The sequence below is a fragment of the Microchirus variegatus genome, assembly GCF_963457635.1.
Source record: "Microchirus variegatus genome assembly, chromosome: 4".
Classification (NCBI taxonomy): domain Eukaryota; kingdom Metazoa; phylum Chordata; class Actinopteri; order Pleuronectiformes; family Soleidae; genus Microchirus; species Microchirus variegatus.
Genome location: NC_139805.1, coordinates 10,511,621 through 10,527,209, shown reverse-complemented (window position 1 = coordinate 10,527,209; position 15,589 = coordinate 10,511,621). Strand labels below are relative to the sequence as shown.

The following is a 15,589-nucleotide window of genomic DNA, read 5'->3' as shown; positions in this document are numbered from 1 at the left end:
AGCAGAAGAAGATTTTTCAGTTATGGCCAAATGAGGCTGTGTGTGAAGTTTGTACTCTTGTGTAGTATTAATATAGAAAGTGTATATTGGGTAAGACATGGATGTACATTGAGAAATAAAGAGACTCAGAAATAGCTATTTTAAGAAAAATAAAATTATCTGTGCATTGAGAAGGTGCAGTAGGTAGTATTATGAAGAGAACAGTAGGCTATTCGCCGCCTGTAGAACCACGTTCATTGACTAATTATAATAATTACGACGATTATTCTTGTAAAATTTGCGACTTTATTCTCGTAATATTACGACTTTATTCTTGAAAGGTTACGACTTTATTCTCAAAAGATTTTTACTTCATTTTCGAAAGATTAACACTTTATTCTCATATGATTACAACTTTATTCCCAAAAGATTACAACTTTATTCTCAAAGATTACGACTATTTTCAAAAGATGACGACTTTATTCGTCTGGTTATTGTACTGCTATACAAATAAAACTTGATTGATTGATTGATTATTCTTGAAAAGATTGAGACTTCATTCTCATAATATTACCACTTTATACTTGAAAGATTACAACTTTATTCTCATAATGTTACAACTTTATTCTTGAAAGATAAAAAAGGGGGGATGTGAGGGGACAACAGCAGAGCACCTCATTCATTCATTCATTCATTCATTCATTCATTCATCTTCTACTGCGTTATTCTCCACACAGCGCCCTCTGTGCACAGCCTCTGCTCAATTCTGTTATGTTTTGCTCAGTAAAACATCTCTGCATCTTTGGCAGCTTACTGGAAACAGGTGGGCTAGGTTATTGGAAACCAGGAAGTGACTGTGCATATTTGTCTGCGTTGCCTCACCTGTTGCAATGCCACTAATCCAGGACCCACTGCCCTGCTCCTATTCACCTGAGTCAAATAGCTCATCAACAAGCAGAGGCCTGATAACCAGGGTTTATTGGAATCAGTTGTGTTGAAGCAGGGAACCTTCTAAAACATGCAGGACAGTGGGTCCATCACTGAGAATCTACTTCTATATTCACTGCACACAGATGTTTTGACTGCCTGGTCATGATGGAGGTCAGATATCCATGATTATGCTCTTTACCTTTAAACACAGGTGCATCATGACAAGAACTTTGCAATTTAATGGTTAAATTGTACACGCTCTAGGTGTGTTCATGTAACTTTTGTGTAATTGTGTAATTCAGAATTTGTTCAAATAATATTCAGTCACTGCACAAAAGGATTCATACAATTTATGTTATTACACACCAACTTTTCCATATCCCATTCCTGACTGGTCACCACTGACTTTTGAGGCCTGAACTAAAATGTTCCTATTTTTGCACATATTGCAACATTTTCATACAGGTTATATCTGAAAAGATTTATGTCAGTGAGATGCCCTCCAACTTGGAGCTAAGTGCAGCTGAGACTGCCCTCTGGTGGCAGTGAGTGACAGTGCTGGCAACCGTCATTAAAGTAGAAGATTCCTAATGCCACCATCTCATGGTCAACCTTTGCAATAAACTGAATGTTAAAGAAATACCTCATTAAATACACAAAAAAAAAAGATTACAAATAAATAACAGACTTCAATGAGCTTATATGCTCCGGTGCTTTTTAATAACAATTCAAGTTTGTTTGAATACTAAAAATTAACAGCATTAGAAACATATTGACTTTGAAGCATTTTTCAAGCTGTTGTATGTTGCTTTATTCAGATTATACGACATGCTTAAGTGTGTGCCGTGGCTAACTTATCTCTATTAGACCACACAGGAGCACTGTAAGAATAATTACATGCATGTGGTAAAAGATAAGAGAACACAACTACCAGGCGAGTGTACAGTCTGAAGTGCTTCACTGTGTGTGACGACGGTGAGGACAGACTGAATTCAGGTCAACCCTGACTCCTCACAGAAACCTAATGTCCCACCGACGATTACAACAGTCTCTCCTCCTCCATACCCGTGTCAGGAACATTCTTAACCTATTATTAAACGAAAATAAACGTGTAAGTGAATGAAAATGGCACACTGGAAATGTGGTGCAGTGGTTTGCTGCAGTCAAACACTTCTACTTCCGGTGTGGAGTTTTTCATCTACTCTTCCTGTCTGCTGTAAGGTTTTCCTTTGGTCGCCTGAAAAAATTAACTGTTTATTGCTCGTGTGTGAGAATTAAAATTTTGATCTTTCACCATATTCTTTACTCTATTATATATATATATATATATATGTATACACACACACATATAAGTGGTTTTAGATGTGTTTATTTTCTGTGACGTTATGTTTCATATTTGTATTTTATTGATTGTTTATATATATATTTTTTTTTTTCTTATGTATTTTGTAAATTTGTTTCAATAAAAACAAACTAATATGTGCGATGAAGTAACACAAGTGTACGTCACATTATTTGATACATTAGTACTTCCAAAACATACCTTTTTTTTTGTCCACCTTATTTTTCAGCTTGCTGTCGTTTCTTTGACAGTGGTAATATTTACATTAGTTGTAGAAAGAAAATGTTATGAAGTATTTCTGAGCGGAGCTTGTACATGAAGGAGGCTCAGACTTGAGATGGACCGGCAGGTCAATGTCGTGTCACTCTGGCATTGTAGCAGATATTAAAGTGGTGAAGCTGAACTGGAGGACAGAGCTTTTGATTTGCAACAGCTCAGGATGGTGACTGGAACAATGACATCAGGAAAGAGAAGCAGCCGGCATGAATTTTTACCAATTTGTTCGAGTGTCTGAAACCACTGGAGGAAGAAGGTGCTGCTCCTTCACATCAAATACCGCCTTAAAGTAAATTATACTACTGGTTAGATCCAGATTATGCCAGAAAGATTATTTACAAAGGATTGGAACATCTGGATTTGTTGTTTTTAGCCTGTTGCAGATGTGAAGCAAAAAAAAAGCCCACTGTCCTCTAATAGAAGTGATATTTCCTGCCTACTCAGCCAAACTCAAATTTGATAAATAAATAAATAACTTTTAATTTTCCATTTTCAAAATTGTCATTTACAGTAAATTAAAGAGGTTTATTGAAAACCGGGAAGTGACTGTGCCTAGTTGTCTGTGTTGCCTCACCTGTTGCAATGCCCATTTCCAGGGTTTCTGTGTCCTGGTGCTGAGGACCCACTGCCCTGCTACTACTCACCTGAGTCAAATAGCTCATCAACAAGCAGAGGCCTGATAACGAGGAATTATTGGAATCAGTTGTGTTGTGTTGATGTCCTCATTGAAAATCATTCAAATGACTATTTTTGATGCATCGTGACAAAAACTTGGCAATTTAAGGGTTAAAAACTTGCATTAATATTTGATATGTGTTATGAAGACTGATGTTGTTGTTTTTTTTAAATAAATAATTTGTGCATAAATTAAAGGTGCAGTGTGTAGGTTTATTAGCAGAACAGTATTTTTACAGCAGCCTGAATGGACAAACCATCCAAAGTGCATGTTTTGCATTTTGAAGTCCATTTACAATGCAAACAAGAGAAGGCTGACGTCCTTTCTGTTATGCGAAGGCCGCCATATTTCCGTCACCTTAAAATGTCATTAGTTTTTACTCAGTGAACCTTAAAACACTTACTTAAAGGTGAAGTAAGTAGTTTATAGTGCCATCTAGAGGAGAGGCTGAAATTTACAACAAAGACCTGCTGCTCTGCTCACCCCCTCCCTTCCCTGAGCGCTACGGTATCCGCAGCTGGTCAAATGTCGTCCTCGTTGTCTTTCTCCGTGTCAGCAGATGAGGTTCATGAGGCGAGGGAGAGGGCGAGCTACTGCGGCCGTAGCAGACGAAGCGGAGAGAGAGGAGGCGGGACTTCCGCTACAAGTAAAGCGACGCTTGATTTGTTCTCTCGCATTTGTCCGTACAGGCTCCGGTAGAAACATGACGTCTTGCTGCTAACAGTGGCTATGCAACCACGGCCCGCGACCATGTTATTTTACATGACTTTTTGAAACACTACGAAAATGAAACAAAAACTATTATACAGCGACTAGACAATGCAGGAGCACATAATATGTATAAAAAAAGTGGATTTTGGGTTATATAAACCCATAAATACTACACATTGTCCCTTTAAGTTCACTCTTAATATCATATCTCAAAAATCACATCTCTATTGACTTGATTTTGATTAGATGTGACAAGATAATATGATATCATAATCATAACAAATTGGTTTAATAAATAATTCAAGTGCAATGTTACTCATCTTATCAAAGATGGGGTCACTATGGCAAATGTGAGTCTGTTCTCGCATGTGTGAACAAAACGTTGACAAACATAAAGCATGTGCTCTTGATTGAAAGTGTAACTTGTAAAAAATGGGAACTGGAGGGAAAATGAGGATGTAAGTAAAGGAAGAGTGACAGGAATCACTGTGTCCATAACCACAGCACAACTATAACAGTTAAGCATCAATGAACGTTTTCACATCCAACAGGCAACAGGTCAAACGTGTGTGCAGTTAGTTCACTGTAGATTTGTGTACATGCCATTATTAACATGAAACATGTAGTTTAGCTAAGGTCGAGGTAAAATCAATTTATTAATTGATTTACAGTTAGACATTGTTCGGTCTGATTCTTGTGTCGGATGTTGCGTTCATGACTCTTACAGTGACGACACTAATGGACTATTGCTTAGTCTCTAAAGATCCATTATCGTTCACATACCAGTGTGAAACACACCTCAGTGGTGGCTTTGTGACATGTGACCCCATGTGTCACAAACAACTCAAAAACCAGGTTTCCCCTACGCCTCCAACTCACCTGAGGACACAGACTCGTCTTTTCTCCCCGCTGTAGTTTCTTTGACTCAGCTCCTTAATAAGTAATGACTGATTCCATAATGATTTAAATATTCATATTCAATATTCATAACCAATCACGTTGGTTCCCCCAACCACAACAAACGACTGTCTGAAGATAAATAGTATCTCTCTCACACACACACACACACACACACAAACACACACACACGTCATGAGAAATGTTTGTTCTACAATCACTGCTGCATGCTTTTCCACTGGATAAAAGCAGTGATTGTATAGCAAACATGTTTTGCGACATAAAAGAACGAGTATTTGTGAAATCATATATTGCGATATACTCGCACAGCTCTCGTGCGTGTGTCATGTGAATTTGAAACATCAATTAAAAAGTGAGCACATATTTTTTATATATATTATGTGTTTTGCATTAGCATGCTACTACTTTGCGGCTGACTTGGCGAACATGTTTCCAAAGGTAAGCTAGCGAGGCTACGATTAGCATTAGCATATAAACAACGTTAACATAATACAAACACTGTGCCTCATTAGGCACAACGCAAATGTTTACATTTTCGATTAGCATTAGCATAGCTAGCTGTTTTGTGACTGTCGTATTGCACAGTGTTTGTATTATGTTAGCCTTTACTTTTCTTATCATGCATTACCATAACTGAAGAATTCTTCACTACAGGAAGACACTTCCTACGGGCACTGCACTAGTGCTTTAAAAACGTATTTTACCCACCACTATATCACCTTTCCTCACCCACTCATTCCCTTGTTCCTAAATAAGTCCACTTCACCTCTTTTTGTCTATAACCTTCTGTCTGTGTGTTTGTTGTTGTTTTCTTCTTTGCCTTTTCAGTCTGGTTGCTCTGATATCAGTCTTTTTGAAAACCCTTTATGGAACTGCAAAAGGCCGTTTTACCGCAGACGCTGTGTCATGTCATTGTTGGAAAATCACAGACGTAGTGTCCCAGTAAACAATTCAGTTATTAACACCTCAGTTTTTCCTGCTCCGACACATCAGAAAGTCCCCACCAGGAATCAACTGTTGTTGTCTCCAGTGGGTACAGACAAAATAATAGTGATGAACACAGATGTTCATTTGACTTTATCCACTGTCTGACATAATCCTAATTCTAATCCTGTCTGCACTGTGTAGCTGTAGCTGCCAGAGCTGAATCTAATCTTCTTTAGGTGGGAGTCTGACAAAAACCAAAAGACTTCACTTTCAGAATGGCTGTTGTGTCTGTACTGAATGCATCCTCCCTCCCCTCCTCCCCCCGCCCCTGACATGTGGTTTTGCTTCAACTATAGTCTAACCTGTCCATGAAACTGCAGTGACATTTCTGAGAAAGAAAGTGGGTTACATGTTAGCAGACTCACTCGATCGACTCTCACGCTGCGACGGGTGATCGTCTCCTCTCCACTGACCGTACCTCGTGAAAATGCTGACATTCTGGATTTCACTTCATGGATATATTATCTTCATGTTCCTTACAACAGCTAGCAAAGGTAAATGCACATGGAAGCTTTTTACATCCAACACTTTTGATTTGAATTGTCTCGAGCTTTTACCTCTATGGCAGAAGGAGTGTTTAGAACACAATGTTTAATACGTGTGGTGAAAAAGTAAGAGTAAAACATCAGCCACAAGATGCTTATCATCATCCTGTGGTTTACACTAACTGATGATATCTGCTCTGCGATGCTCGTGCAGCCTCACTGAGGTGTTTGGTCTACACCTCTTTACAAGTAAGAGGCTCATTCTTCCAGATTGGAGCCACAGTAGATAGTCTGATGTATCAGTCTTCAAACTGTAATTGTGTCGTCGTTCATCACCAACAAAGTAAAAGAAGAGGAACATTTAAATTGTGGGGTAACAATAAATGAGAACGCATGTAAGTCAAGAACACTGTGGTTGATGATCTTTCCTGACCTTTATTGCATATCTTTGTTTATTTCTGGATGATCTATTAAATAAAGGCTCACATTTCACATGAACTGGATATTTCTGTTTCAGGTTCGACATGTGAGGCACCTTCAAGTCCCGAGTGCTTCGGGAACAATACATTTAAAGCTGTTTACACGTGCGAATGGAGCACGAGTACAACCAACAGCAATGTGACATTTGACCTTTATATTCAGTGAGTAATGTGAATGTGTTTGCGCAGCAATATTTAGCAACTTTGATCCAAACAGGCTCTAGATTGAGTGTCCAGTCTTACTGATTGCTGTCGCTGATCTGTTTATTTTTGACTTATAGTAGAAATAGTTCAGAGAAACAACTACTTTAATTCAAGTCATGACAGTTTAATAAGGGTTTCCGTCTGATGTCTTGTGAGATGCTTTCAGTTTCTACCAACACTGATATACTACATTTTATGTGTAGCAAGAAAAAATTTGCAAGCAGTGAGACAAGTTTGTCGATCCGCGCGGAAGACCTGATTATTTATCAACCCGTCAATATTTCGGTGGAAGCTCACCTGGATAACTCGAGCTGCATGTCGCCTCGGAGGACCGTCGTACTCGGAAACATAGGTAATTCATACTTTTTAAAGTGCTTTATAAATAAAGTTGAGTATTATGTTATCAGAACAAGAAAGAAAACATGAGACACAAGGCTTTGCTTCACTCCAACAGTTAAATACGATGCACCTCAAAATATTTCCATGTCCTGGTCAAAAAACGATCTGGTCTTAATCTGGAGTGCTGCAGAGACGTCTCCGTCTTTAGCCGAGGTGTGGTTCCGACGACATGAACACCCCTCTGAATCATGGGAGCAAGTAAGACACATTTGTGCTTATTACTAAACTGATTGTATTTGACACTTGTTTATACTTTCCTGTGCACACAAAAGGCTTCTCTCTCACAAATTTGGTCCACAATTTGGTGTGTGGTGTGCATCTTGATATGGCTCACCTGCCAGATTTAAACATATCTGTGAAACAAATTTGAGAGAAATAAGCCTTTTGTTTGCATTCAGGAAATCTTACATATTATTTTACTTGAATTAATGGGGGGAAAAGGAGCAAAAATTAAGTGTTGCGTTCATATTTTTGTTGAGTGTAATTGTTTTGCTGCTCTATCTTACCAAACATTTGCTCTTATGTTACAGAGATTAATCACTACTACCTTGTGTAAGTACTCTATTCCCTTAAGATCAATGCCTTTTCTACTAAATGTTTGTGAAGCATTATTTTGTCTTGTGTGGGAGATATATCTCATTTCTATTTTTAGAAAACACATTGAAGACCACTCGTTGACCATTTGCTAAACAAAATGTTTTCTTTTTTTCTCAGTGACTGCACAGAAAAAAATTCAGACTTCACGGTGTCCAAAAAAAGGACTGACTCTTGAAAGTATGCACGGTTTAAGATATGTTGCAATATGATACAATACCACACCATACAATGCAACACAATATGATATGATATGATATGATAGGATATGATACCAGCCAGTACAACATGCTATGATGCACTTTTTTGTCATTATTTGGATATTTGTTTTGGGTCAGTGATGCTACATCACAATCAATTCAAACGTAACAGCTGCACATATCAAACATTTTTTGATATGTGCGGCGCAATGCTACTTCCCTTGACTTTAATGTGATGATGATGATTTCTGGCTGTGTCTCTTCTCGCACGTATGACGTTTCGAGCAGATGGCTCAATGTAGGGCAAAGTTACAGGCCACTTCCTGTTTTGTGGCGAAATTGTGAATAAATTCAAAAGGGCCGACTTCCTGTTGGGTGAAGTTCATGTTCATATACGTGTTCAGGGTCGGTCTCTGATCTCCCGTGCGAAGTTTTGCGCAGATCGGTCAATGTACGGCAAAGTTACAGGCCACTTCCTGTTTCGAGGCGAATGGTCGAAATTCCGATGGTTACCGTGGCCACGCCCGCTTGAATCCGCGAGACCTTTTGGTAACTTTTCATCTTTGATTTGTCTCATACAAACTGATACATTTTTATGTTGCTATGAATATCGTGCTCGGATGTGTTTGTTAATTTAGGAAACGCACAAATCGCCAAGATGAACGCCAAATGAACGAGTTAAGGCCATGGTCCTGATAGACTTTTTTGTTCGTCTTGGTCTGTGACATGTTTCCACCAAGTTTCGTGGAATTTGGTGCAACTTATTTTAATCTTTGGGGGCGCTAATGAGCCATTTTGCACCACATATTTGCCTTATTTTGTTTTGCCAATTTCTGTTAATTTTCACTGACTTTTAATTTTTTCCAGGAATAACACTGTGTGAGTGATCTGTCCGTACAAACATTAACATTAAAATTATAATCCGGCTGCCAGCATTGCACATAACTCCATATTTAACTTATCTTGATATAGCGCAGACCTTCACGTTGCACCCCAGATCATTATGTCATTATGATCAAATTTAAAATGTTGATGGATAAAGCGGTAGATAATGGATGGATGGATGGATGAATATGGCACAGTTATTCATTAATACGCAATATTTCTGAAAAAAAGAGACAATTCTGGGAATTCTCCTTTGACTGGCTACCATGTACCCAGCAGCTAAAGCATGTGCCTCCTCAACCAAGGACATTAACCACAGCGACCGACTCAAACACTGTATGACTGTGAATGAGCCTAACACAGATGTCACAGCTACTTAGCGTTTATCACATTATGACTGTACTAGTAACGCTGTTAATTCTATGGGTTTTTTTGTAATAGTAAGAGGAAGAAATGCCTACATTTTAAACGTTAAGTGAACAATATGTCTCTGTTTCCCCTTTTGAACTCTACAGACCAGGTGACGATTGTGAATCTCACAAAGCATTCGATTTACCAGGTCAAGATCAGACATCGGTCCAATCTAGTTAAAAGTCCCTTGTGGAGTAAATGGTCTCCAGTTGTGATCGTTCCTGCAGGTGAACTCGTTTTTCTCTCGTTGCATCAATGCATACAGTACATGCTGCTAGAGTTAATCCTGCAATGTGTGTACATTATTTGCCTTTGGATATTGCAAACATGTTTGTTTGCCTGTAATAACATTCAATAACAGTTTCTGTTTTCTCTCCAGAGCTTGAATATGAGCCTCAAGTAAACGTGACAACAAAACTTTTGAAGGACAACCGAGAAGTGACACTAACATGGACGGTAAACCACAACATCCACACATCCACGTCATGTATACGTTTACATGTCACACAGCCGCTGTATGCCACTGTTTTGTCCTAATAGTGGTCTGTATTTATATAGAGCTTTTCTAGTCTTGATGAGCTTTCATACCCATTCACAGGCTTCAACATGAGTTAAGTGTCTTACTCAAGGACGCATATACACATATAGACTAGCAGAGTCAGGAATTGAACCTACAACCTTCCAACTCGCCCTACCACTGAGCTACCATGGCTCAATCCTAACTGCTCTCTTTTTTAATACTTTTACTTAACTTACTAAAACTTACGTACATTTTATATCAGAAATTGACTTTTGATACTTAAGTACAGTAAATGTCATATACTTTAAGACTTTTACTTAAAGGTGAAGTAGGTAGTTTATGGTGACATCGAGAGAAGAGGCTGAAACTTACAACAAAGAACTGCTCCTCTGCTCACCCCCTCCCTTCCCTGAGCGCTACGGTATCCTCAGCCGGTCAAATGTCGTCCTCGTCGTCTTTCTCCGTGTCAGCAGATGAGGTTCTAGTATTTATTCAGACAACAAGAGGGAGGGGGAGAGGGCGAGGACGAGGACGAGGGACAGCTCTTTGTGGCCACGGTAGAGCTGTCAGAATCCGGCGAGGGAGAGGGCAAGCTACCGCAGCCGTAGTGGAGGAGGGACTTCCGCTATTAGTAAAGCGACGCTCGATTTGTTCTCTCGTGTTTGTCTATACAGGCTCCAGTAGAAACATGGCGTCTCACTGCTAACAGTGGCTATGCAACAGCGTCCTGTGACCATGTTATTTTACAGGACTTTTTGAAACACTACGAAAATGAAACAAAAACTATTATACAGCGACTACAATGCAGGAGCACATAATATGTATAAAAAAGTGGATTTTGGGTCATATAAACCCATAACCCATACCACGCAGTGTCCCTTTAAGTGATATTATTTTTAAAAAGTGACTTCAACTTCTACCAAAGTCATTTTCTGGAAAGATATTGGTACTTTTACTCAAGTATCCCTTTAAGTTACTTTTACTTAATTGCATTTTAAAAAGACAATCTAATTTAACCAATTCACTTGTTGGGGTTTGTTGAACAGTTCTTATTTGTTCACAAGTCAGCAGTTGCTTTTCTTCAGTTGGTTGCCGTCAACCGATCAATCTTTTCTGCTACGCAGCCAGCGCCACATGCAGCAGCAGAGGTGACCTACATGTTGGAGTACAAGCAGTCCTCTCACGGATGTTCTTGTCTAAGGGCAGAGTGGAGGAGACGTCCCATCATGACAAACAACTACAGAATGTTTGTGCCGTACTCTGCCGTGAAAATCTCCGTCACTGCCGCTAACGCAGCAGGGTGTTCACCTTCAGCAATCGTGCAAGTACCGGCTGTACCTATTGTAAATTTAAAAAGTAGGCCTCAGTGTTTGTTCTCCAGTACATTAGAATGTCTTGTATATCGAAGACCAAAGCAGACTCTTCTAAAGACTGTTCTCTCTTTCCTACATGGTAGTTTGTAACAAAACTTCGAAACTTACAAAGAAAAGTTGCAAGCAGTGGTACAAGTTTCAAGAGCCAGACTCTGAAAATGTGACTTCAGAAAGCGAGAGAAAACTGGAGCCATTAACAAAGGGTAAGTTGTATTCTAAGAACAGAATTCTTGGAGGCTATACTTCAGTTTTCTATGTTTAATCTTTTTAATGTCAACTGCTTAAAGGTGCATTATGTAATAAATCTAAAGCAACTGGCCATAAAATCCTCCTAATTATGTCACAGAGACTCAGGAATAATGTTCATATAACAAACTGAACTCACCAACAACAACAGTACAGCCAAAATATTTGCATTAGAAAAAATATTTTGCAGACTGCAAATCATGTTTATGTTTTGAAATCATGTTTTGGCATGTGGCGCCACCTACCGCCGTCTACCAATCATTGCAGTCAGTAGAGTCTCAGCTGCCGAGCAACCATGGGTTGCCAGTTACGTCAGAAAATGAAACCTAAAAGTATCTCAGTATTTTGAATTTGAATGTAGTAACCATGTTTGGCCACATTCTTACATATGGCACCTTTAACTATCCTCTGCAACTTTACACCAGATTCCACTTACTTGTATATTTAAAATAATAATAATAATGATAATAATAACTTTAATGAATTAACTTTACTCTTGTTCATATAATGCCTGTTTCTGTTGCAGCTGAATTGCAGCCCTACTTAGGCTACATGTACTATGAAAACATATGTGATCGCGGGAGGCCACGGACAGTTAAAATGTGCCTCTTTTACAAAGAAGAGGGTGGTAAGTCTCTTAACCTAAGGTTGTTTTTCTGCATACTGTGTGTCGGAACTATGTTGTGCCAATGTTTGGACAGAATATAGTTGGAATGATCACATCGCCGTAATTCAGCTACAACTCCTCTGTTCTGATTGAGATTAAAAATGTGGTAGTATGATGCCAATAATTATTTATGAAGCACAAAGAAAACAGAGGAAACAAAGTGTTGTACATCATAGATAAATGAAATATAGAAAACATAAGAGCCTAAAAGCTATAAAACAGACAATACAACAATAAAAAACAAAATACTCCAATGAAAATAACAAACTTCTTTTACTGGATCAAAAGCCAAAGAGTAAAAAATGGGTTTTGAGATACATTTTAAAAATTAACAGTTTAGGGTCCTTCGTGGTAAGCACTCTTTTCTGTGCAGTGCAGAGCCTGTCAGCAGTGTGTGTGTGTGCGTGCGTGCATGCATGCGTGTGTGTCATGTGGAGGATAAAGCAGTAGATGATTAGTGAGTGAGTGAGTGAAGGGCACTGTCTAACATGCAGAGCAACAGAAAAGTCCCCTCTGAGCTTCCGTAAGGCAGGGCAAGACCATTTAAGGATTTAAAAACACATTAAAATCAACTCTAAAATGCACATGCAGCCAGTAAAGTGAGGCCAAAAGTAAATATACTACTTATTGATTTTGATGTAAATTTAGATTCTTTACACCAGGGGTTCTCAAAGTTTTGATACCTGAGGGCCAATTTAGGAACCCAACATTGAAAAAAAAAAAATCCCATTTGTAATAATTTTAATGACCAGATTGCAGTTCTACAGTTTAGCGTTAAGACATTAACACATTTATGTTACCATATATTTACTGGGTAAATAGCTAGTAATTGGGGGCTGTAGCTTCCTGCTTATTACCCAATAATACACTAAAATTCACCATATAGAAACCAGGTATATACCCAGAATTTTTGTTTACACTTATTGCTCTGTATGCAGTAATGTCCAATAAACATTTAACAAGCTTAGTAGCTCCTGGATTAAAACTATCAACTGTAATTCACTGCAGGCCACCATTAGCCCGCGGGCCGCACTTTGAGGACCAATTCTCTACACTGATAATATGACCATGTTATAGATACACAAAGTGGCGGACACTGACTAACAGTCACAGAGTACAGCAACATTTACCTCTTCTGTAGAATGAAAAACTGTCCTTCTTTTCCCTCATCAGCACCACAAAGAGAACCTCCAGAGTTCAGTGCCTTGAGTGAAACACACAACTCAGCCAACCTTTCCTGGAAAGCGATTCCCTCTGTGGACCGGCGAGGTTTTCTCACACATTACAGTCTGTGTAGCGTGGAAATCAGCTCACCCGATGAGCCGACAGGTGAAATCCGTGCACTTTATTTATTCATCTGTTAAGTTACATTTTCTTATTTTGAATTACATGAAGTACAGATATATACATGAAGTGAAATTGCCCATTCACTCACAGCATGTGAGCAAAGGAAACTCATCTATAACGCGGTCACATGAATTTTACAGTGATGCTCTTCAACATTGTTGTTTCTTCAGAGTGTCGTAATATATCGGCCTCAGTGACCAAATACCGTCTGGAAAACTTGACACCAGGTGCAAAATACAGCATCAGTCTGGCCGGAGTCACACAAGTGGGTGAAGGCCCTAAGGCCACTGAAACTGTCAACACATGGCAAAGGCAACATGTGAATGGTATCAAGCTTTCGTATTTATTTATTTTTTCCATCAGCGTTATCAACATACATGTATGGTTGCACAACTCATTTTAAATATTTTTTTCTCTCTCCCCCAAATCAGTTTGGTGGAGTTTTGGCCTGCTCATTGTATTCTTCTTCATAACAACAACATGCACCATGATTCTGAAGCGGTAGGGAACCGCCATTAATAACCAGACAAACTATAGTATATAGGGATGGGAATTGGTATCGGTCAGTACCAGTATCAGTACCGGTATTGGTCAAAATCCCTGGATTGGATATCGGACAGATGAAAATGTAAAATCCCATACAATCCAAAAATCATATATATCACAGGCTTCACTGTGCACAGACTGTAAAACTGTAAAAGCATTTTAGCTGAGTCATGTAGTGGCAACAATATCTGTTACACGGTTGGGGAAGTATGTCTTTTGAAATGACTCGGCACAAATGTGTTGAGTGTGAAATCTTCTGAAACCACATGGATTATATCGATAGCTAAAAAGTAAAAATGACAGAGGAATTCTCTTTCATTTGCTTTCGCCACTTTTGTGACACACTAAAAGCAGCACAAATAGAGTAAATAAAAACAAAAAATTAGTGTTTGTTTTTATTGCAGTTGATTTCCATGTCCGGGATTATTAGTGCAGTTCACATGTTGCTTTTATTCAGTGTCTGCCACAGGTTTACTACATTAAACACACATTCTCATAAATAAAGTATAGCAGCATTCTGCACATAAAGAAATAGGAATAGAAATAAGCAACATAATGTACATTATTATTTTAATACTTGTTTTATCTGCACCTAAACAGACTTTTGAACATGTTCTACTCTGTTCTCTTACTCAGAATCCGAAACAAAGTCTTCCCTCCTGTTCCGACACCTGTCATTCCAGATTTCTCTTCCACTCAGCTAGAGCTTCAGGTAAATAGTTTTTTTGTCTCTCTTTTTGAAAACCCCATCAGCTTTACATTTACTCATTTATACACCACAACTTGATCAGACAGCACAACTCGTTTTGTCAAACGTAGTAAACAGCATGCAGCGGCGATGCACAGTCTGAAATATCGCAGCTCAGCGCAGCGTCAGAAAAGACAGATTTCTATCGGCTTGTTTACAGCAACTAGGAGGTTTTTGACCAAAAAAACAAGTTAATGTATGTAAGTAGACCTCCATAACTAACATATATGTGCAACAGGACCACTCTATGTGAGCTTTAAGTTATTAGTATAAGTAATTGACAGTGACGTTTGTTCTTTCGTTTGATCATTAACTCTGAGTCACTGTGATCCACATCAGCAGACACTGGAGGGGAAAGAAGAGGTGCATACACTGATGTTGCTCCAGCTGCATCCAGAGGGCAAGTCTGTCCCCGACAACGCAGAAGAAACCACAGTCTCCCAACATGAGTGGGACGCCGGGAGTCACAAGGAGGTGGAGAATGACAGTGATGGTGATTCAAGGACGTCAGGAGGAAGCAGTGATGAGAGTCCTGGCTCCACGGATGAAGCACTGAGAAGCTTCAGAGGGGAAGAGGTCACAGATCTGGAACAGCTGGACAATGAGATCGCCTTGTTGATCTACAGGAATGGTTTGGTCTTTGATGTGAAGCCAGACTCGCCTTAG

General features: G+C 39.0%; 1 protein-coding gene across 1 annotated transcript in view; it reads left to right on the top strand.

Moving 5' to 3' along the window:
* Window positions 1-15,589, top strand: part of LOC310925773 (uncharacterized protein) — a gene marked incomplete at both ends in the record, with an annotated part of 30,021 nt that extends 14,432 nt beyond the window's left edge. Inside the window, 5 exons of the mRNA XM_083887790.1 lie at window positions 13,456-13,611; window positions 13,800-13,955; window positions 14,061-14,130; window positions 14,812-14,887; window positions 15,263-15,589. Coding sequence (XP_083743916.1) covers window positions 13,456-13,611; window positions 13,800-13,955; window positions 14,061-14,130; window positions 14,812-14,887; window positions 15,263-15,589 — 785 coding nt within the window. The remainder of the gene's footprint in view (window positions 1-13,455; window positions 13,612-13,799; window positions 13,956-14,060; window positions 14,131-14,811; window positions 14,888-15,262) is intronic.